The sequence below is a fragment of the Silene latifolia genome, chromosome 9, assembly GCF_048544455.1.
Source record: "Silene latifolia isolate original U9 population chromosome 9, ASM4854445v1, whole genome shotgun sequence".
Lineage (NCBI taxonomy): Eukaryota > Viridiplantae > Streptophyta > Magnoliopsida > Caryophyllales > Caryophyllaceae > Silene > Silene latifolia.
This window is the reverse complement of record NC_133534.1, coordinates 152,526,614-152,548,680: the sequence shown is the minus strand read 5'-3', so window position 1 is coordinate 152,548,680 and position 22,067 is coordinate 152,526,614. Positions and strand designations below refer to the sequence as shown.

The 22,067-nt window shown below is 37.3% G+C and overlaps 1 protein-coding gene across 1 annotated transcript; it reads right to left on the bottom strand.

The window, feature by feature from the left end:
• Positions 1-17,689: 17,689 nt before the first annotated feature.
• LOC141601769 (uncharacterized) lies at positions 17,690-20,597 on the bottom strand. The gene is made up of 6 exons (XM_074422071.1): positions 20,471-20,597; positions 19,408-20,413; positions 18,894-19,160; positions 18,769-18,801; positions 18,446-18,647; positions 17,690-18,358 (listed from the first exon to the last, which is right to left on the bottom strand). Exons 1-6 carry the CDS (start codon positions 20,595-20,597, stop codon positions 17,690-17,692), a joined length of 2,304 nt encoding a protein of 767 aa, XP_074278172.1.
• Positions 20,598-22,067: the final 1,470 nt, after the last annotated feature.

The window sequence follows — 22,067 nt, the reverse complement described above, 5'->3', positions numbered from 1 at the left end:
ATTACTACAAAATAAGAAGCTATTTAAATTCAACTAACTAAATAAGAAGCTATTTAAATTCAACTAACTACACATGTGAAATAGAGATATAATAAATGGCCTAAAACAAGAAAAAGGCCGATTATCTAATTCATTCAATCGAATTTTTACCCGCAACCCCAGCCCTGCGACAGGTACGGGTTAAATTGCGGCTGACCAATCACTCAATTAACTGACATCGCATCAGTCAAAGGGACTAAGGCTCAGTTTTCGGCACAATCATCAAAACATTACACTTATCACTATAAAATTCATTTTGAACCTATTAATTACAATTTCAATTTATAAACTATCCTAACATGTGATAATTATCAATCACCTAAACACTTATCAAACAACAAACACAACATCAACTACTAATGTGACATTAATTCGTCGAGTAACTCGGAATAGTTACCTTAAGCTAGCAAAGAGACAAGCAATAAACTTTAGAAAGCTTCTAAAACCTAAAATTACTCTTCATCTTCAACCACATATGAGTCACCTAAAATAATTATGTGAAAGGACGATATTAACGAATTATCGTTATATAAAATATGAGACGGGATTTAAATAACTCGAATAACTCAAACTTGTCTTATAATAATAAATATTCCATTATATAATTTAACATGTCGGTTAAATAAAATATTATAAGTGACGATGAATAATTTACGTTATATGAAATTACGGAATAAAATGTGACAAAGCTCAAGTGACTCATTTATGAGTCCAATAAGCAATCTATAAGGAGTCCAACAATTAAATCACATTAAGCCCAACTTGATACTCATGTAAAATTCAAACATATAATCATGTGAGAAATATAAATATAAATGGGCGGTAGGAAAACAATTTAGGATGCAAAAGTAAGTGACGGAAGTTAAATGAATTAAGGCCGAATACACGTATTTCACGGTCAAAATTAATCTAACCAAGACTACGGCCTAGCCATGGCCGGCACCTGCCCAGCCACGGCCTGGTTGTACCCTCGACATGGCTCAGCCATGGCCTACAAGGCTGGCCACAGTCCCTGCACAGAACAGCCCAGCCAGCTGCACAGAGCAGAGTACAAAGCAACAAAAAGATGCAGCCAATCCCTACTGTCCAGCCGTCTTAGGACGGTTTCCTAGGCCAAACCAAGACTAATTTCACCCGTACAAAAGACCCAATCCAAATATGTACATGTACTTGAGACAATAGCAAGAAAGTTGGTTCAATTTAACATAAAGAAACCCGTCAAAACAGCCCGCTAAAACTGCTCGACAAAACCCATTTTCACTATTAAAGAAGCTCATTTGTGACCGTCTTAAGACGAAATTTTAAGCATTAAAATGATAGTATTCACCCAATTAAATTACCCAACATAATCACCCACTTCACCATGAATCCAAAGGTACCAACTTTTCTCAAAATGGATAAATAAAACTTGTATAAAACCGTCTCAAACCAACACCACATGAACATTCAATTATGAAAATTTCCCCAAATTATGACCATACGAGTCTTAGTCAAAGAAATCGACAATTTAAACACAATACACACCAAACTTTCAATGTAAACAATGCGGTCAACGCTTAACTAAAAGTGATTATATTAGTCACTTCACAATCCTTATGATCACAACAAAACTATCAATTAGGAGGATACCAAATTATAAACACAATTCTTTTACTATAATAACTATCCCTGTAATCTCTGCCAAATCATTCAAACAACCACCCTTGCAGCATACTCGCATGTCTTAATTGACCCACATAATATCTAGCTAACAACCGAGGTCACCAACTTTAACCAGCCTCATGAGACCTTAATTTAACAATAATGAACCCGTCTCAAGATACTCAAGATACTCCATATACAGCCCATCTCTCAATAATAAATTTAATCTTTCGATAGAAAATACTAGTTATCGTTACAAAATATCAATCGATAATAATTCGATCCAAATAAATTATCAGCACAGAAAACTCATAATGAATTAAGAACAAGTTAGCACATATTCACACAACCTCGAACAATAATTATAATATTATGATCGGTAGAATCGTGTTACCTTAAACGCCCCTTATTCTTCGAATAAATGGTCCACAAGGCACGAGCCTCACCCCGGGTCTTCGAATCCTTCATAAAAGGGCAAGAAAATGGAATAAAGAAGCTAAAAGACGACACTTTTATAAGACGGCGAAAGACGAAACCACTACAAAAAGGAGACTTTCTTACCTTAAAAGGAGGAGGAAGGAAAGGGGAAGAGAATGGTACAAAAATTAGAGGAAAAGATTGAGAAACGAAGTCGGGATCTGGGTTTTAAGCTCGGTAAAAATGGTGTTTCGGTCTCTGCTTGTATTTGTTGTTTGCTGAGGAATTGTTCTTGTTGATTCTGGTCAAACGCAAAGAAGAAAGGGAAATTTAGGGGGGTGGGGACGTGGGATAATAATAATAATAATAATAATAATAATAATAATAATAATAATAATAATAATAATAATAATTTTTACTATATTAATTAATAATAATAGGAATTTTATAGTGATAAGTGTAATGTTTTGATGATTGTGCCGAAAACTGAGCCTTAGTCCCTTTGACTGATGCGATGTCAGTTAATTGAGTGATTGGTCAGCCGCAATTTAACCCGTACCTGTCGCAGGGCTGGGGTTGCGGGTAAAAATTCGGTTGAATGAATTAGATAATCGGCCTTTTTCTTGTTTTAGGCCATTTATTATATCTCTATTTCACATGTGTAGTTAGTTGAATTTAAATAGCTTCTTATTTAGTTAGTTGAATTTAAATAGCTTCTTATTTTGTAGTAATGGCCCTAGATTCCCCTAAAGCCTTTAATATTGTTAAAATTGCTAGAATTGGAAGTTAGTATTGAATTCTTATTGAGGAACTGTTGGTTTATCTGCTGAATAGACATTTATATAGCCTTTCACATGATAGAATATTAGAATTTATGTTGGTAAGTAGGACTTTTTGCCCTCTTATGGTTAAGTGGGTGTCTTACTTGACTTGTGTGGTGAGTCTTGTGTGGTGTGGGCTAAAGTATTCAAGCTGGGACTAGCTGGGACTAGGTCCTAGGTGAGTACTTCGGCCTTCATCATAGATAGGTCTTTATAGTCTCTGACGAGTATATGTTCACTGCTTGATAGCCTTTGTGTTCCTGACTAGTGGATTTATATCCAAGTTGGGGCATGACCTCAAGTACTTATTTTGAAAGTATGGGGTCAGCTTAAGTACTAGCCAACCCTTCGGTGGTGTCCTTAGGGTACTCACTTCACTTTGTTTTAAAAAAAGTTGTGGGTCTTGGGTGCGGTGGTGTGTATCCGCATGTCTAGGTCTGCGCAGATTTTAGGCTAGGGTTGTGTTGTCTCTTGGCCATGTTTTCTTAATAGTAACCGCTGAGCCAAGATACCGGTTCGATTACCTTCCCTACCTCGTGGTATAGACTCGAGTTACAAAGTGACTATTGACGGGACTAAGAACTTATGCCTGTCTTTGATATATTGCCCTTTCTTGTTTGATGATTCTATGAATCATAGAAGGTAAGATGGGTAGATTTAGGATCTTATGTTGTAGTCTCTTTGTGTTTGCTCTTTGTTAGGTACTAACCTGTTTGTTGATAGGTCAAGTTATTTATATTGGGGTGCACAAACGTGCGTCGGGACCGGCTATGGTTGATAGAGTTTGGATTCCTAGATGTTATGTGATTCACATGATAGTGTAGTATGAGTCGGTCTAGTATTCGCATGCTAGGACTATGTGTTGTTATATTGTTGTTCACATGATAAGCACTATTGTCTAGCATCTATATGCTAAGGCTATGTGTTATTCATATTCATATTCTTATGTTTACATGTTATATTAATTATGACATTTCGTGGCTGGGAGAACTCGGAGTTACTTCCCACTGACTGTGGCTTTCGTATTTGTATAAAATGCGATTGACAGGTAGGTGATGCATATATGGGGTACATGGACGAGCTAGCGAGCAAAGTAACCTTGGGACCTAGACTGGTTTTATTTCATTGTGACCCTTAAACCCTTTTTATGTCACATACATTTTAGGGACATGTCTCCCTTTTTCTATTTTGGTTTGTATCATTATATCCCCGTGTCTTTAGCGTGGTTATGTAAATTAGTTTATTAGCTTTTGCAGGTATTGGCACTCTTAAATTTGGAGATGTTTGTGAATGGTTTAGGAAAAGTTTTAAAAATTACAGGTTTTTACTATAATGAACCTATTACAAACATATCCATGCAGTTTTATTCTAGAATTACGTGTTTGCTTTTCCGCAATAAGTGAGGGTGTTACACATGATGAGTGTCTTCTCCGATTACTTAGAGACCATAATGGAAGTTTTTATGGATGACTTTAGTGTTTATGGAAAGGACTTTGACTCATGCTTGCATAATCTTTCTCTTGTATTGCAAAAATGTGAAGATGTTAGTCTTGTTTTAAATTGGGAAAAGTGTCATTTCATGGTCAATGAAGGAATTGTTTTGGGTCACTTGATTTCGGAAAAGGGCATCGAGGTCGATAAAGCTAAAGTTGAGGTGATAGAGAAACTCCCACCTCCCGTGAATTTTAGAGGGGTGAGAAGTTTTCTCGGTCACGCGGGTTTTTATCGTCGTTTCATAAAAGATTTTTCGAAAATAGCAAAACCCCTCACTCAACTTTTGCTTAAAGATGCCCAATTCCAATTCTTGTCGAGTGTGTTGAAGCTTTCAATAGAATCAAAGAAGCATTAATCTCGGCACCAATCATTCAACCCCCGAATTGGGAGTTACCTTTCGAGATTATGTGTGATGCTAGCAACTACGCCGTTGGAGCGGTTCTTGGCCAACGGGTAGGGAGAGCTCTTCATGGCATCTATTACATAAGCAAAACCCTCGACCCTTCTCAAGTAAATTATGATACAACCGAAAAGGAGCTTCTCGCCATTGTATATGCTTTGGATAAATTCCGTTCCTACTTGCTTGGATCCAAGGTGATTGTATTTTCGGATCACCGTGCTCTTCGACATCTCTTGATAAAGGAGGCAAAACCAAGATTGTTGAGATGGATTTTGCTTCTTCAAGAATTTGACTTGGAAATAAGAGACAAGAAAGGAGCCGAGAATGTAGTGGCGGATCACTTGTCAAGAATCCGGTTTCATGATGAAAATGGAGAAACCCCGATCAATGACTCATTTCCCGACGATATTTTGATGGCTATTCAAACACAACTTGAAAGGCACATCACCCCATGGTTTGCCGATTATGCCAATTATATTGTTGGAAAAGTGCTCCCTCCAAACTTGAACCACAACCAAAGGAAGAGATTCCTATTCGAGGTGAAGAGGTACTTTTGGGATGACCCAAACCTCTACAAGGAGTGTAGTGATGGGCTCTACCGGAGATGCATCCCTCAATGGGAAATCCAAGGAATCTTGTAAGGATGTCATTCATCACCCTACGGTGGGCACCATGGAGCAAGGAGAACCGTTGCAAAAATTCTCCAATCGGGCTTCTATTGGCCTACAATGTTTCAAGATACAAGAGAATTCATCATTCATTACGATGCTTGTCAAAGAACGGGGAATATATCTTGGAGGAACGAAATGCCACAAAGAGGCATCCTAGAGGTAGAAATCTTCGATGTTTGGGGAATTGACTACCAAGGGCCCTTTGTGACATCCAATGGGAATAAGTACATCCTTGTGGCCGTCGATTATGTCTCAAAGTGGGTGGAGGCAATTGCCACCCCAAATGATGATGCGAAAACGGTCACCAAGCTTTTCAAGAAGATAGTTTTCCCAAGATTTGGAGTTCCTAGAGCAATCATTAGTGATGGAGGAACACATTTCCATGAGAAAAAGCTTGCATCCCTTTTGACCAAATATGGTGTTCAACATCGAACCGGCTTGGGATATCATCCTCAAACAAGCGGTCAAGTGGAGATTTCAAATAGAGAGATCAAGCAAATCCTTGAAAAAGTTGTGAACAAGACTCGGAAAGATTGGAGCACAAAGCTTGATGATGCTCTTTGGGCTTATAGGACGGCCTACAAGACTCCCATAGGAGCCTCACCCTACAAGCTTGTATATGGAAAAGCATGTCATTTGCCAATTGAATTGGAGTACAAAGCTTATTGGGCAATCCGAGCACTCAATCTTGATCTCAAATTGAGCGGTCAAAGGAGGATGATTCAAATCCAAGAGTTGGAAGAATTCTGACTACAATCCTATGAGAATGCAAAGATTTACAAAGAAAGAACAAAACTACTTCATGACAAAAGAATTCGACAAAAGGCCTTGCACAAGGGAGACAAAGTCCTTCTATTCAATTCCCGCTACCGACTCTTTAGGAAAGTTGAACTCTAGATGGATGGGTCCCTATGTGATAACCGAAGTTGGGAAATATGGAGATTTCGAACTCAAGGCGGAAGATGGAAGCAAATTCAAGGTAAATGGTCAAAGGTTGAAGCCCTACTATGAAGGAGCGTTTGTTGGAGAGGTCGAGGCTACCTACCTCGGGCCTCCTTCCCCTTGAAAGAACCATCTAAGGGAGAGTTTGGTGGAGTCCTCCCTAAACCACCACTTATAAATATACTAACCCTCTAACTTGTATTTATTTATTGCATTCGTTTTAATAAGTAGCATAGACTCTTTTCATGAGCGTAAGTGAGGGAGGGTCACTAATGAGTTTTTGAATGAAGGAAGGGACAAATGCCCAAGTGTGGGGATGCATCTAAAAAAGGAGAAGAAGTCAAAACTCGCAGCCATAATCCGTGCGGATTCCAGAGAATCCGGCCGTCTTGTCAGAATCCGGGCGTATAGGGTAGAAACCGTACGTCCATTTCTACGCTGAGAAATTGAAGATTTACGGGACCGAGGTCGAATCCGAGGCGTCGTGAAGAATCCGTACGTCTTGAAGAATCCGGCCGGATCTGAAGAAAGACGCCCGTCTTTTCACCTATGCATTTCAAGGAAAAATCTTTGTACTGGAATCCGCCCGTCTTCTCAAAAAGACACCCGTCCGACCTTGAAAGAATCCGAGCATCTTATGCTCGGGACGCCCGTCTTGTGGCGTCAAAATTTTGGGAATTTCCTCTGTGGCAAAATCCGAGCGGATTGTGAAGAATCCGCCCGTCCCGTGAAGCAAGAATCCGAGCGTCTTCACCTTGAATCCGCTCGTCTTCTCACAGCGTTTTGACCCGACTTCTTCCTAATTAAAATACCCCCCCACCATACATACTTTGACACATCACTATTCCTTCCACTTACCCTATAAAACCCACCTCCTTATGACTCCCATACATATCCTAATCACTCTCTTTACCCTCAAAATTAAAAATCCCCAATTTTCTAGGGTTTCCAATTCTCAATCAACAAGGAACATCCTTAAGCAATCTTCAAATCAAAAGAACCCAACAAAAGAAGCAAGAATGGCACCAAGGAGATCCTCCTTTAGAAGTGCAAGAAGACCAAGGATGGTGGGAAGTTCCTCTACCTCACATCTCAACACCATTAGAAGGGAACATGTAGAGATTGTAGATCTCACAAGGCTCGATGATTTCTCGAATGTGGAATTCCTTGATGATGTGCAGCGATTGGTCTTCCACCGACTCTTAAGTAAGAATATTCTTCCTACTAAATTTCTTTGTCATGATACCTTAAGAAAGCTTGGAATTTTTCACCAAGTAGAAGCACTTTTCGAGGTTTTTGGTCTTTCGACTCTCTTTCGCATGTATGAACCAATCTATCGGTCCCTTGTGCTAGAATTCTTAAGCTTTTTGAAGATTACAACCGTAAACAAAGTGATATGCATAGAGTTTCGGTTGGAAAATTTTTCTAGGATGATGACCCTTGTCGAGTTTGCCAATGTGTTCGGATTGATGTTTCGCCTACCCGAACATCAAAGCCCAAAAAGTATAATGTTGCACCATTGTGGAGGGCCATGACGGGCCGGGATTTCATTCTTACTAAAGAGTGTCTTGCTTTTCACATCCAAAACCCGATCTTGAGGCTTACATATCGATTTCTTTTGGGTACTCTTTTCGCCCGCCGAGATCCGGCCATTGTCAACCAATTGGACCTTGTATTTATGGAATCATACCTCAACATTCAAGGGAGAGATAGGTATCACTTCAACGCACCTCTAGTTTTGCTAGAGAAGTGGGCAAGGTTTAGAAATGGGGATGATGATGGAATGAAGCACATAGTGAATGGTGGACTCATAACTAGACTTGCAAAGCACTTCAACCCAAGGTTCAATGAGAACAATGAGTACACTCCACTTACGGGGGGAACAAGAATTAATGAAGATCTACTTGTCGTCCAACACCATTGGATAACCCTTGAGGGGGTTGATAAGAGGATAAAGTGGTTGACAAAAGGGAGCGATCCACTCTATCTCCCAATAACCGATCTACCACGGATCTCCCCAAGAAGAGGAAGCTTGTCCCCAATGCCCTCCTACCTCATCCCAAGTCAAACAAGGCAAACTCCACCTCCACAAAATCCACCACCACAACAATCAGAACAACAAACTCAAAATGAGAAGATAAAAGTGCCTCCTTACCCCTTTCCCTACCAACCATATAACCATCAAAATCCCTTCATCCTCCCCCGTGACGACTTTGTCACGGGAATTTTGCAAGATTTACACTACCGTCAATATGAGACCTCCGTGGACACTTATTATGCTCTTTACCCCCAATACTATGAGATGGCTAAAAAAGGACGGATTAGTGAGGAAGGAGCTTTCCCCTCATGGGCTCAAATGGAATTGCTCTTTCCCAACTCGGAGAAGGCTAATGAAGGGGCGAACGGTCGCAAAGGGGAGGAGAGTGGCGATTCTTGTGGAGGTGATACGGTGAAGCTTGAAAGTGAAGATGAATTCATGGATCCAAGTTTAAGTGATGCTTAAAAGGATATTTGGGATAGCGATATAGAGGGAGATGATGCGGATGCCTAGGAGACTACTTCATCACTAGGTGGAGCAAGCATGAGCGGCCACCTAAGTTCAAGTGAAGTTCTCTCATCTCTTCTCTTTATCTTTGTTTTTCATGAAAAGAAGTTTGTGTCTTGTCTCTTTGTATTTTATTTTGATCATTGTTGGTTTAGTCCTAGCAACATCAAAGGACTCACGCCTCGGTACCATTGAGGTGTTCTTATTTTATTGTTCCCATTTGTAAAATCCAAAATGACAAACTAGTTTCATGCATAAGCATAGTGTATGCATGAACTATACCCATCCTTGGACATTAGCAATAGTGTCTCACTCGGTTTGGGGAAGTTAATGCATACGCAACGGGAGGTAATCTAAATTATCCTCTCCGTCATAACAAAAACCATGCATCATGTAGTGTAACTTAGTGTAGAATTGCATTTACTGTAGAAATCATGCATCATCTTTGCATAATTTCCATCATTTTGGCCATTGAGGACAATGCCCATATTAGTGTGGGGATGGGAATTCTAACATTTAACTATTATTTCAAAAATCATAAAAATTGAAAAAATTTGAAAAACCCAAAAACAAGTTCATTTCCTTTGTATATATTGTTTTGTATATATTGTGTTTGTTTTATCCTTGTTCACATTGATTGACTACGCCACATCCGAGACATGAGGATATTGAAGACCGCATGGTATGATCTTTTCAATCTCCTTTTTCCTCTTTATGTTAATGACTATGTGGCTTTATTTTGATTGATGCGGTATAACAATGTGAACTTAGGACTTGCATTTAGATTGTTTGTCATATTAGTTGGTAGAATCATATGCATTAGGATGTTTATATGGTAGTTGCATCATGGCATGTAGTTTGCATGTTAGAAAAATTTTGCGAAACCGTCTACTTGGGAAGCTTGACAAGTGTATATAGGCCCTAGTAGATGCTTTTTCTTCTTAAGACTTTGCTTGTTAGAATACTTGTAAAACACCCTAGGATGTGTCATGCTAGTATCCTTTGACCCATGGTTTAAGGCCGAGTCAAGAAGTACCTTGTGGTGTGATAACTCCTTGGCTACCGTTTATTCCAAGGTGACCCTTGAAACCATGCATACAACCATCATCCATGTTCTACCACGTTTTTGTCATCAAAGGGAATGGGCACAAAAAGAAATCAATTTGAGTTCAATGAAATGAAAAGTGAAAGAAAGTTTGCAAAAATGCATCAAATGAAAAGAGGAGCAAAAATAGAACTCCTAAGCTTCAAATACAAGGCACCCTCGTTACTAATTGGGGTGACTTTGAAAATGTTCAAAAAGAAATGCAAAAAAAAAAAATTGTCAAGTATTGAAATGCCAAAAATCAAAAAGAAATGGCAAAGAAAGTGTTATCAAATGTCAAATGCCACAAGAAATTGGGGGGGGAAAAACAAAAACAAAAACAAACTCCCAAAATGAAACTCAAATATCTATCGATCCCTTTATCCATCATATCCATTTTTGTGCATGGTAGAGAGGGGACGACCCTTCTTCTTGTCTAGGCAAGAGGGGGAATTCCGCGATCCTCCAGTGTTTCTAACACCATAGGGAGACTACTCTTGACAAAAGCATTTAACGATTGAGGACAAAGGTACCCTAGCTTGACACAACTTGGAGGTGATTTATTGGTATCCTTTTAGGCTTAGTAGTTTGAACAAATTGCATCTATGAAGGATTGTGTACCCTTGAATTGCTTCCCTTGTAGATAATTTCCGCCACTTAGATGAGGAAAGTGGCTATTCTTTTGTAGATGCATCCATTATGTGTTTTTGTGTGCTTTAATGTTTGGATGTGTCGCCATTTTGGCAAGACCCACCTTGCCTTGCAAGAAGGCATCCTACCTCATGGTTGTCTTGTTGTGAGTTGAAGGGGCGGAGTGAGACCCGCTAATTGTCTCATATTGGCTATATTATTAGGATAGGTTAGTATTGGTCCTAGTCTTTGTCACCTCTTTACTCGGGACGAGCAAAGGTTCGGTTTGGGGATATTTGATGTGACCATAATTGGCGCATATTTAGCCCCCGAATTAGCCTTGTTTCCATGCTTTTGAGTGCTTATTTGGGTCATTTCTTATCTTTAGTTCTTTGTTTTGCATATTCTTTGAGATTTTGATCCCTTGGTAGGAAAGGAGTATGAATCTTGCATTTTCATGGCAAAACGAGACTAAATTGATCGAATTCAATGACCAAGCATCAAGGAGAGACAAGATTAGAAGGCCTTTGTACATATCATAGTGGAAGAGCAATGTTGAGGAAAGATCCTTGAGTCCCCAAGGAAATCCCCAAGGAATTTATGAAGAAAAGGGAAGAAAAGAAGAAGTTACTATCTTTGATCGACAATCCGAGCGGAATGTCGCAATCCGCCCGTCCAGCCCCTCGCACAATCCGAGCGTCCCGTGCACAGAATCCGCTCGGATTCCCCTCAACAATCTGTCCGGATTCCCAGAATCCGCTCGGATTCCACCGCCCAAATCCGGCCGTCCCGACCTTATTCCGCCCGGATTTCTTCAAGACGGATTGCCTTCTTCAAGCTACGAAAAGAGAAGCCCTTCTCTCGAGAAATACCGGGTCCTCCTTGCTCAACTTAAAAGTGTAATTACTAGTTTAGCCCTTAGTTAACCCTAATGCATCCTCCCTAATTTTCACTATAAATACCCCATTAGGCTAATTAGAGGAGCATGTTCTTCTTATCAATAATTAGTGTAGTTAATATCAATCAAAACTCTCTTCAATATTGTAATCAAGTATTAATCAAGTTTTAATCCAAGTTTTAGTTCTTTAATCTCTCTTTTGTTCATCCTTTATTTTGGGTAATTGAAGATTATTTGGGTTATTATTGGGGGATTGACAACCTCTCAATCTAGCATTCAAGTACTTCTATTATTCTTGCTTTATTATTGGAATCATTAGTAGGTATAATCTCTTAATCCATTTTTAATTATTGTTAATTACTTTCATTTATTCATCATGTTTCATATTGTTGGTATGATTGACAACCTTGCTAGCATGATCAACATGATAATGAGTGAGTAGTCTCTTAGCTAGGGTTAATGGGTGATTAGGGGAAACCAACATGGGGAATGATTCATGCTTAAATTAATATGCTTTCATGCTTTATTTGCTTGCTTGTTTTGATCTCAACTCATGCACATGTTATACTTGATGAAATGCTAAGCCTATGAATCCTTGTATTTACTATCATCTCCTATCTTTTCAATGAGACTTGTAAGACATAACCCAACTCGAGTCTCATTAGACCATGCATGTTGTTGAGTAGGGAAGATTAAGTCGACTTGTAGGTGTTGTACAATCTAATCGATTCGGCTCCGGGACCCAAACTTTCCTAGGATTGTAAGATATAACCCAACTCAATCCATCACAACAATAATTGCTTGCTTATAATTTGAGAACATGTTTGTATGATCATATCCCATGATTCCCCTATGATCCCATGACACCCTAGTGCCTTTAATCAATTGTTTACACCCCTTTTTATTCATCTTGCTTGTTTATTTTCATTGTTATTCTAGTTTAGTAACCTTCTACATCAACCCAATTTGTGACACCCCTTAGACACCACTAGTTACAATAGAAATCTCATTTCAACTCCCGTCCCTTGGGATCCGACCTTTACTTGCCTCTTTACTAATTGTAGAGTTGCTTGTTAAGCTATAAATTGTGTTTTGATTCGACCGTAACCAACGACCACATCTATTTATTTGTGAATACGAAACGGACCGATCAGTTATCACACTAATTTGTGGAGGACACAAGCTCCAACAGACACTACTACAGATACAGGCTATAACAATGGGTAAAAACCGTTGTAAAAACAAAAGAGGACGTTGTTAAAGCGGCCGTTGTAAAAGGTATTTACAACGGTTAGGTTATTTACTAAAACCGTTGTGGAAAGTATTCACAACGGTTAAAAGCCGTTGTTGTTGCGAGTAAGTCGTTGTGGAAAGTGTTTCAAAATTTTAGTGGGAATAATATAACAACGGTTATGATATAAATAAACGTTGTTGTATCTTTACCACCAAAATTGTGAAGACTTTTAACAACGGGTATATTCTAAATAACCGTTGTTGAAATCGTTAGTAACAACGGTTCTTCTTTTAAAACTTGTTGTTGAATATTATGCGTGGGTATTTGTGAAAGGTATTTACAATGGTTCTTATTTTAAAACCTGTTGTTGAATATTATGGCGGGTATTTGTGAAAGGTATTTACAACGTTTTTTGTTTTCGTAACCGTTTTTATTACGAACTTCTAATTTTTTTAAAAAATAAATTTATTTCATGCCATTCAAAATCCTGCATATATCAGCAGCACCATATACCAGCACCAGCATAAATCACAGCTGGGTTCATCAGAACTCAATAGATTCAATTCAACCACAACAGCACCATCATATATACTTACAAGGAGTTAACTTTACATGAACTAAGATCATTCCCTAACTTCAACAAAAAATTTACTAAGCTGATCTAAGCTCTGAGTATCATGCATTTAGCTTTCAACATTGCTATGTTCTAAGACGTATTTCCTCAACATGTCCCTTAGCTCATCTATATGTTGCCATTTGTACTGCTGAATTTCTTGTGGCGCGCTGATTACATACTGCGGAAAAAACAAAGACAAGACATTATTGTAACAACATACATCATTCAGCATAGCAACATCATGGTATAGCAGCAAGCAAGACAACATCAGCTCTAATTTTAAAAAAGTAATAAACACATTATTAAATTACTAACCTTTTCTGGAATAAGGATATATCTTCGCATAATAATCTCCAACATGAACTGACAAACGTAGTATCCACATTGTACGCTATCCGGCTGGCGAGGGACCTATTATTACATAAAAACAAAGAGACGAGAGAAGGCCCACATCAGAATCTTGCACTTTAGGTATTGTATTAGTATTAAACACATATTTTTGGACTTAAGGTATTGTATTTGAGCACATACCCATGTTATCGTAATAAAAGTAGGGCCATCATCAGAATCTTTAGTGGGTTGATCCTGCTCATTAGCTCTTTTCTTCTCAAAGGCCCCTTTTTTTTTAAAAAAAAAAGGAGGCAGAAACTCATATTTTTGGGGCAAAAATGAGCTTTTTGCTATAAATAAAAATTTAAACTTAATGTTATTATAAATAAATCAGTATTATAAACTTACTTAATAATCAAGTCCTTAAAAGTCTCGCTTGGTTGTTTATGCAAAGAGTCCAACCAAAAAACTTTCTTCTTCGTCGGCATGATGGCTGCTAGCACCCAATGAGTCCTACATCAAGAGACATCATCATTATTAACAAGTACATATATTAGTTATGAAAATGCAATTATAGGGGGAAACGTAATATTAATTTGTTTATTACCCGTTGTCATTATAAGGGGCAAAAACCAGCTTCTTGGTTGTCGCCAATTGCTGAGCAATATAATCTACCCGATCTTGGAACGAAAAAATCGTGATATGCATAGATAAAACATAGGGGCACAGGAATCCGTATTGATCACATGGAATCTTGTTCTCGGGGATCACTCTCAATTTCAATATCCTACATTATTACGGTATTAATTCCGGTATTTAAAACACTATCTAGTAGTCAGAATATTAGAATATGAAATGATTTATTAAGAAACTTACTTCATCCAAACAAATAGGTGTTGGACATCAATCTCGTCTAGGCTAGTGTTGGAGTAGTGTCCTCCACAATTAGTGCGTTTACATATTAAATCTTGTAAAAGGAATATCAGGGATTTATTTATTTATTTGTCGGCTGGTCATCGTTAATCGGTAATGATTGGCTGACTAGAGTTTGACATTACTGTCGTGTGACGGCAGTGATCAGCTGATCCCTTTAGGTCACACCTATAGGATGATGTCCAAATGGAAAAACTAATTATTTGTATGAGATACAAATTAATTAAATTCTTGTATTAATTGATTTTTAACAAGTCATGTGAGTATATTATTTGATGACCAATTACGAACTCGGGCCAAGGGGATTTATTATTTAATTATTTAATAATTAATTAATAAATTTATTAATTAATAGTTAATTAATATGAGTTGTGTATATAAGTTTTGAGGTGAAGGTTATTAGCTATTTAATTTACAAGAGGTTGTAAAATTAGCTAAATGGGGTAGTATTGACACATTGTATGTTGATAAAATGGTCTCATGATTACTTAATAGTTAAGTAGTCATTAGTGGTTAATTTGTATTATTTAACCGTTAAATAATTAAATTAATATTTAATTATATAGGATAATTAAATATATGACTTATAAGCATTTGTGGGATAAATGTCTAAAGTCAAAATAAGACCCATATAATCCCAAATGAACCGAGATTATATATGATTTGATCACATGTTCCTTGGCAAACTTTTGCCTAACTTTGATGATGTAAGCAATGTGACATCATGAGGCCTATAAATACCCCGTGACTTACACACATAAGGTGAGATAATTTTTTGGAATTGGTCAAAAAAATCACTAAATTGCTCCATGTTGGCCGAATATTGTGAGAGGAAAAATAAGACCATCTTCTCATCTTTTTATCTTATAACTTGATCAAAAGTTGATCACAATTCATCAAATATATTCACAATAAAATTAACATACATCAAATATTATTAGGGTAATGATATTTGTAGTGATAAACTAGGTTTATACTAATTATTATCTAGTTGATAATATTAGTATCATTTTGGGTCTTATCTTGGGTGTATCCAAAGGAGACCTTCTAATTTGGGGGCTAAGGATAGGAGGATCATCCACCATTTACATAGCTCAAGAACTACAAAAATAGGTGATCTTTGTAGTGCCCATATTTTGCCTTATACCAATGTAAGGAACTTTTGTCTTAAGATGGTTTAAAACCATTTTTTTTATATTTTTATTTGGATGCATGTAGATTTAGACCATATTAAATTAATTTGTAATTTTAATATCATAATATGAGTATTAGCATGGTCTAAATAACAAACAAGTGGTATCAGAGCATTGTTAAAAACATGCATGTTTTTTTTTTTTGGTGAAAGGTAAGTATATATATCAAAAAGAGAGAACCAAGTATGTATACAAGATCAAGATATAACAGCCTACAAAACTAAGCATTTCATCTACAAAAGAATTAGATAATACTATCAAGCCATTGCTGATCAACGGGTTTGAGGACTTTCTTGTTACGATGCAACCATCTTTCTTTAATGTCATTCCACACTCTTGATACAAGAACAGAAGGCATCAGAACTTGCTGCTCCTTCCAAGCCTTATTGCGAGTTATCCAAATAGCATAAATCACTCCAACAAAACAAGCACCAGTCATCACACGTTTTAGCCCACTCTTGCCCCTACCAGTAGAGAACCAGGTCACCATATCTGATGGAGGGAATGTAACATGAATTTTATGCTGCAAAATATTCATACATTTTTTTGCATACTCACAGCTAGTAAACAAGTGTTCATGAGTTTCCGGAGCTGCAGCACAAAGGTAACAAGCCGTTTGCTATACCATACCCATCCTGTGAAGTCTATCAAGCGTCAATAGCCTGCTATGTTGGCTAGCCCAAAAGATAAAAGAATACCTAGGTATGTTCAGAGCATTCCAACAAAGATGCCTCCAGGCTACATTAGCAGACTTGAGTCTCAACCAGTTATACCCGTCAGCAACCTGGTACTCCTTACTAGTGCCCTGCCATTGATTATTAACATAGGCAGTTTTGAAGATATCCTTAACTTGCACAATCTTCCTCCAAGACCAGCTGCAATCAGGTGAATAAGTGTAATCAGTCCATTCCCTTCCTTTTATATAAACATGATTGACCCAGTTTACCCAAAGATGATCCTTTTTTGTAGCCAGCCAAGAAGTATATCTGCCAATCAGAGCCTTATTCCAGAGCTTAGCATTCTTCAAACCCAAACCACCTTCAGCTTTTGGAGTACAACATCTGTCCCAGCTAACATTGGGACCTCTTAAGTAGGAATCCTTACCACCCCATAGAAAGTTCCTACAAATAGAATCCACCTTCTTCATAATACCAGCAGGAATCAAAAAAATGGATGACCAATAGGAGTGGAGAGTAGCCAATACAGATTGAACCAGTATTAACCTACCAGAATAGGAAAGATGACGAGCTCCCAAAGACCTGATACGAGCTACAATTCTTTCAATAAGCTTATGCCCTTCAAAATTGGTAATTTTCTTGGAAGAAATTGGGACCCCAAGATATTTAAAGGGCAAAGAACCCACAGTAAAACCAGAAATCTTAAGTATATCCTCCATGACATCCTGCCTGACACCATTAAAGTAAATATTTGATTTATCCCTATTTAAAGTCAGACCAGAGGTAGCAGAGAAAGTACTAAACCCTCTCAGCATCCACATAATAGAAGAAGCATTACCCTTACAGAAGAGAAGTAGATCATCTGCAAAAAGTAAGTGATTGAGCTTCATATGGCCACACATAGGATGAAATCTAAACCCTTCCTGTTGAGAAACTATGACTAAAATTCTTGAAAGATACTCCATACACAAGGCAAACAACAGAGGGGAGAGAGGGTCCCCTTGCCTCAATCCTCTCTTGCCTTGAAAAAACCCAAAAGTATTGCCATTCACATGAAGGGAGTAAGAAGGAGAAGTGACACAAGTCATAATGAGCTTAATAAAAGTGGGAGGAAAATTGAGAGCCTAAAGCATTTGATGAAGGAACTTCCATTCAACAGAATCATACGCCTTTCTAAGATCAATCTTGATCAGGCATCTAGGAGAAACCACTTTCCTATTATACATTCTCACTATGTCTTGGCAAATCAGAACATTATCCATAATATTTCTACCCTTCACAAAACCTCCTTGACTACTATTGATAATATCAGGTAAAATAGAGCCTAACCTGTTGCATAGGATCTTGGTGATACATTTGTAAATAACATTGCAGCATACAATAGGTCTATACTCAAGAACACTCACAAGATGTTTGACCTTAGGGATAAGAGTAAGGGTAGTAGTGTTTATCTGTTTGAGCAGTTCACCAGAAGAGAAAAAATCCATGACAGCACCAATGATATCCTTCCCTATAATCTCCCAAGAATCTCTATAGAACCGGCTAGTAAACCCATCTGGACTAGGAGACTTATTAGCAGGTATGCTGAAGATACAATTTTTAATTTCATCAGGACTTACAGGTTTCATCAGAATATCTCTATGCTGATCAGAGATCAAAGGTCCAGTTTTAACAGAAGGAAAATGAACATCAAGAGTAGTAGTACTAGTACCCAGGAGGTCATGATAGTAATCCAAGAAAGCTTGCTCAATAAGATGAGGTTCAGAGCATACTTTGCCATTTTTATCCCGAATCTATAAGATCTTGTTATGCATTTGTCTAGCTCTTATCTGATTATGAAAGTATCTCGTATTCTCATCCCCAGCACAAAGCCATCCCACCTTAGCTTTTTGACTGAGGAAACTGTGATGAGCCTTAGCAAGGACTCTATATTCCTCAGCAGCAGTTGATTCATCTTGCATCAGATTCAGATTACAGGTATCCTGATGCAGTTGGAGCTGTAACTCATGGAGTCTAATCTTAACAACCTCCACAGCTTTCTCAACATCAAGAATATCTACTACTATTGAGTTGTCTGAGAGGCTGCTTCAAAGACTTCTGCTTGGTAACCACTTGGAACATCCAGGTACCAGAAACCTTCCTTTGCCAATGTTGTTTAATAATTCCATGAAAATGAGGGTCCTCACCCCACATATTGAAGTACCTGAAATGAGGCCTTTGCATTCTCTGATTCTTCCTATAGCACACACAGGGATTATGATCAAACAAACCCTCAGGTAAAAAATGAGCATATGACTCAGGATACAAAGTCATCCACTCCACATTAACCATAAATCACAATAATCAATACAATCCCTAAAATCCACAATATCACTCAAATGAACAGGTCTCCCAACTCTTTCATTAAGACCCAAAAGATTGTTAAAATCACCACACACAGCCCAAGGACCAGAGCAACTATCTCTGATCAGTTTAAGATCCTCCCATAAATTCAATCTTTCACCCTCATCATTAGAGCCATACACTACAGTGAACAGAAAAACATGACCTGAAGAAAGCTCAGTGATACTAGCAGTTATATGTTGATCAGACATACTAAGAACATTAACATCAAAAAATTGGTCTAACCAGATAAGCCACACTCTACCCCCAGGATGATGCTGAATATTATTAACTCCACGTCATTGTTGACCTAGATTAGCTAACACCCCAGCACAATTCTTGTCCTTTATTTTGGTCTCCACTAATCCATATAAGCCTACATTATTATGAGTAAGAAATCTCCTAATGTCTACTTGCTTAGTAAGCTTATTCATATCCCTTAAATTCCAGGCACCAATACTATCCATTTAAAATATTTCCAGGTGGATTATCCAGTCCCCCTTCCACACTCTTCTTAGGACTTGTAAGTACCTCAGCATAAGAAGGTGATACTGGATCACCACCCTCAGTAGTAGCCTGATGCTTCTGTCTGATCGTTGTAGTTACTACAGTGAGGGGAGTCTGAACAGAAGAAGAAGGTCTAGGTGACACAGCAGTCACAGGCAGAGTAGAAGTAATAACTACAGGAGAGTTACGCACAGGCATACTCTTCCTAGCTACAGGTCTCCAAACCTGCTTCATAGCAGGGGCCTTTGTCTCAATCTTCTTCTGGCAAGCCCCTGATACATGGCCAATACCATGACATACTGAGCACACATCAGGTCTCCATTCATACTCCACAGGCACACAAATCTCCATACCTTTTTCATCTTTAAAAAATAATCTCTCAGGAAATTCTTGTCCAACATCCACCTCAACCATAATACGGGCATACCCAAGTCTAGTTTTGTCCATAGTTGGACCATCACATCTCATAAACTTACCAACCAAAGATGAGATCTTTTCCAGACTCGAGGAACCCCAAAATTTCAAGGCTAACCCACATAATCTGATCCAAATAGGAACCTTTTTAACTCTCTCCTTAGCTAAACTGCAATCTTCAGTCCATGGCTTGACAACAAGTGGTTTATTGTCATACATAGGAAACCCTTGCTGCAACACCAAGTTCTTACATTCAAGTGTGGGAAAGTGAACTAAAAACGCACCATTAGGAAGGAAGGCAATTTTATCATATTTATACTTTCCCCACAATCGATTAACAAACTCAGATAGAAGTTCCCAAGGTGGATTCCCCCCTAAGACATAGCACACTACAGCAGTTGACCAGTAATTAATTTCCGGTTCAACATCCTCATGAGTCAACTGAAGTAATTGCTTTTCAGGAGACTTAGGAGACGGAGACGAAGATCGAGACTTACCAACAGTAGTCCACCCTTCTTCATCACCGATGACAGAATCTGCTTCCTCTTAAGTATCCGTATTAGCATCCTCCACAATAACTGTCATATCCAGGACAGGGATACCCACAATTTCTCCAACCGTGCGAGTCTTCTGAGCATCAGCAGTTTGTGGTACTCCAGCTGAAACATCCTCTAAAACACCATCTGATACTTTCTCTGAGGCTACCATCGAAGATTCAGAACTATCCATATCTAAGTGCAAATTAGGACAATTACTAAAGGACAATCGAGGTTTTGCTCTTGGTTTGCGAATTAATCTCTGTGGTTTTTTCGAATTTTTCTTCCTGGCCATTTGCTCAGAAGAAGAACCCTAAAAACCTAGACAGAAGGGAGAACTTTCTCTCTCCATGAGAGTTGAGATCAAATCTATATAATTTTAAAAAAAACATGCATGTTGTCTTAAGACGATTTTAGTAATTTATGAGATAAATTAATAAAATTGATATTATGTTAGTAAAATTCGTTTTATTAGATAATATGGTCTTTCATGTAAAAAATCTGGTCTTAGAATGATATGGGACGAAAATTTTGATTTTTGTTAATTTATTTACTTTTTATGGCTTAAAATGGCATAAAATTGGTTAAAAATGCATTAAAATTAATTAAGAGTTAATTAAATTTGGTTGCATGTTAATTTTATGCATGTTTATTTAGAAATAACCACATTCATGTTCTATTTATGAGAAAAATAGAAATTTTAAGTTACTGTGATTAATTTATATAGTTTATTGATTTTTATTTGATAAAAATTGGTAAATAATGGTTATTTTGTAAATAAATATAATTTAATTTTTGGGCTCCAAATTTTTGAATTTTTAGCTCCTGGAAATTGTTCCAAAATGTACAAAATTTTATTTTGAGTCATTTCAATTTTTATGGTTTGATTTAGAATTAAATCGTAAAAATTGTCGCTTTACCGATTAAATTGTGAAATCGTTTTAAATAAATTTTAAAAAACAAAAATTTTCACTTGCATGACATTTTTGGTGTAAGACCAGAATGTTCATGGATTTGAAATTTATTTTTCCATAAATTTTTAAATTAAATGGAATTTTTGTATGATAATTGTGAATTATTATATCATTTTTGTCATAATTGTGTTTTAATTCCCATATAAATTCAAGATAATTGTTGAGAATAATTATTTTGATATTATACCAGATTAGTATGATGAGTAAGTCTTAAAATTGTTTTAAGATTTGATTATGAATTTTTATTGGTAAAAATTCAGTCAAGGCAAGCTCAATGATCATTGTTGGTAAGTAAGACGATTTGGCATGTCATAATTTACATAATGCATTTTTATTATTCATTTAGATGAATATTTTTTTTAGCATTATAATTATGTAATTTTTTCCTAATATGGCCATAGGTAGAAATTGGTATTTCCCGTAATGTAAGGAAATATCGATTTGTTTTGTAATTAATTGCGATTTCGTATCGCCTAATTTGTAATTAATTAATAGTTTTTATTTTAGTTTTAATTACAAATTGTATAATAGGATATTGTTTTGTAATTTAATTATTAGTAATTAGATGAAGCATCTAAAGACGGAGTTTTCATGAAGACGGTGTTTTCGGAAAGGCGTTCCGAAATCCTAAAGAAGGAGGACAATTTATGAAGACTCAAGGGACCAAGGAGTTGGTATCCGATATGTAA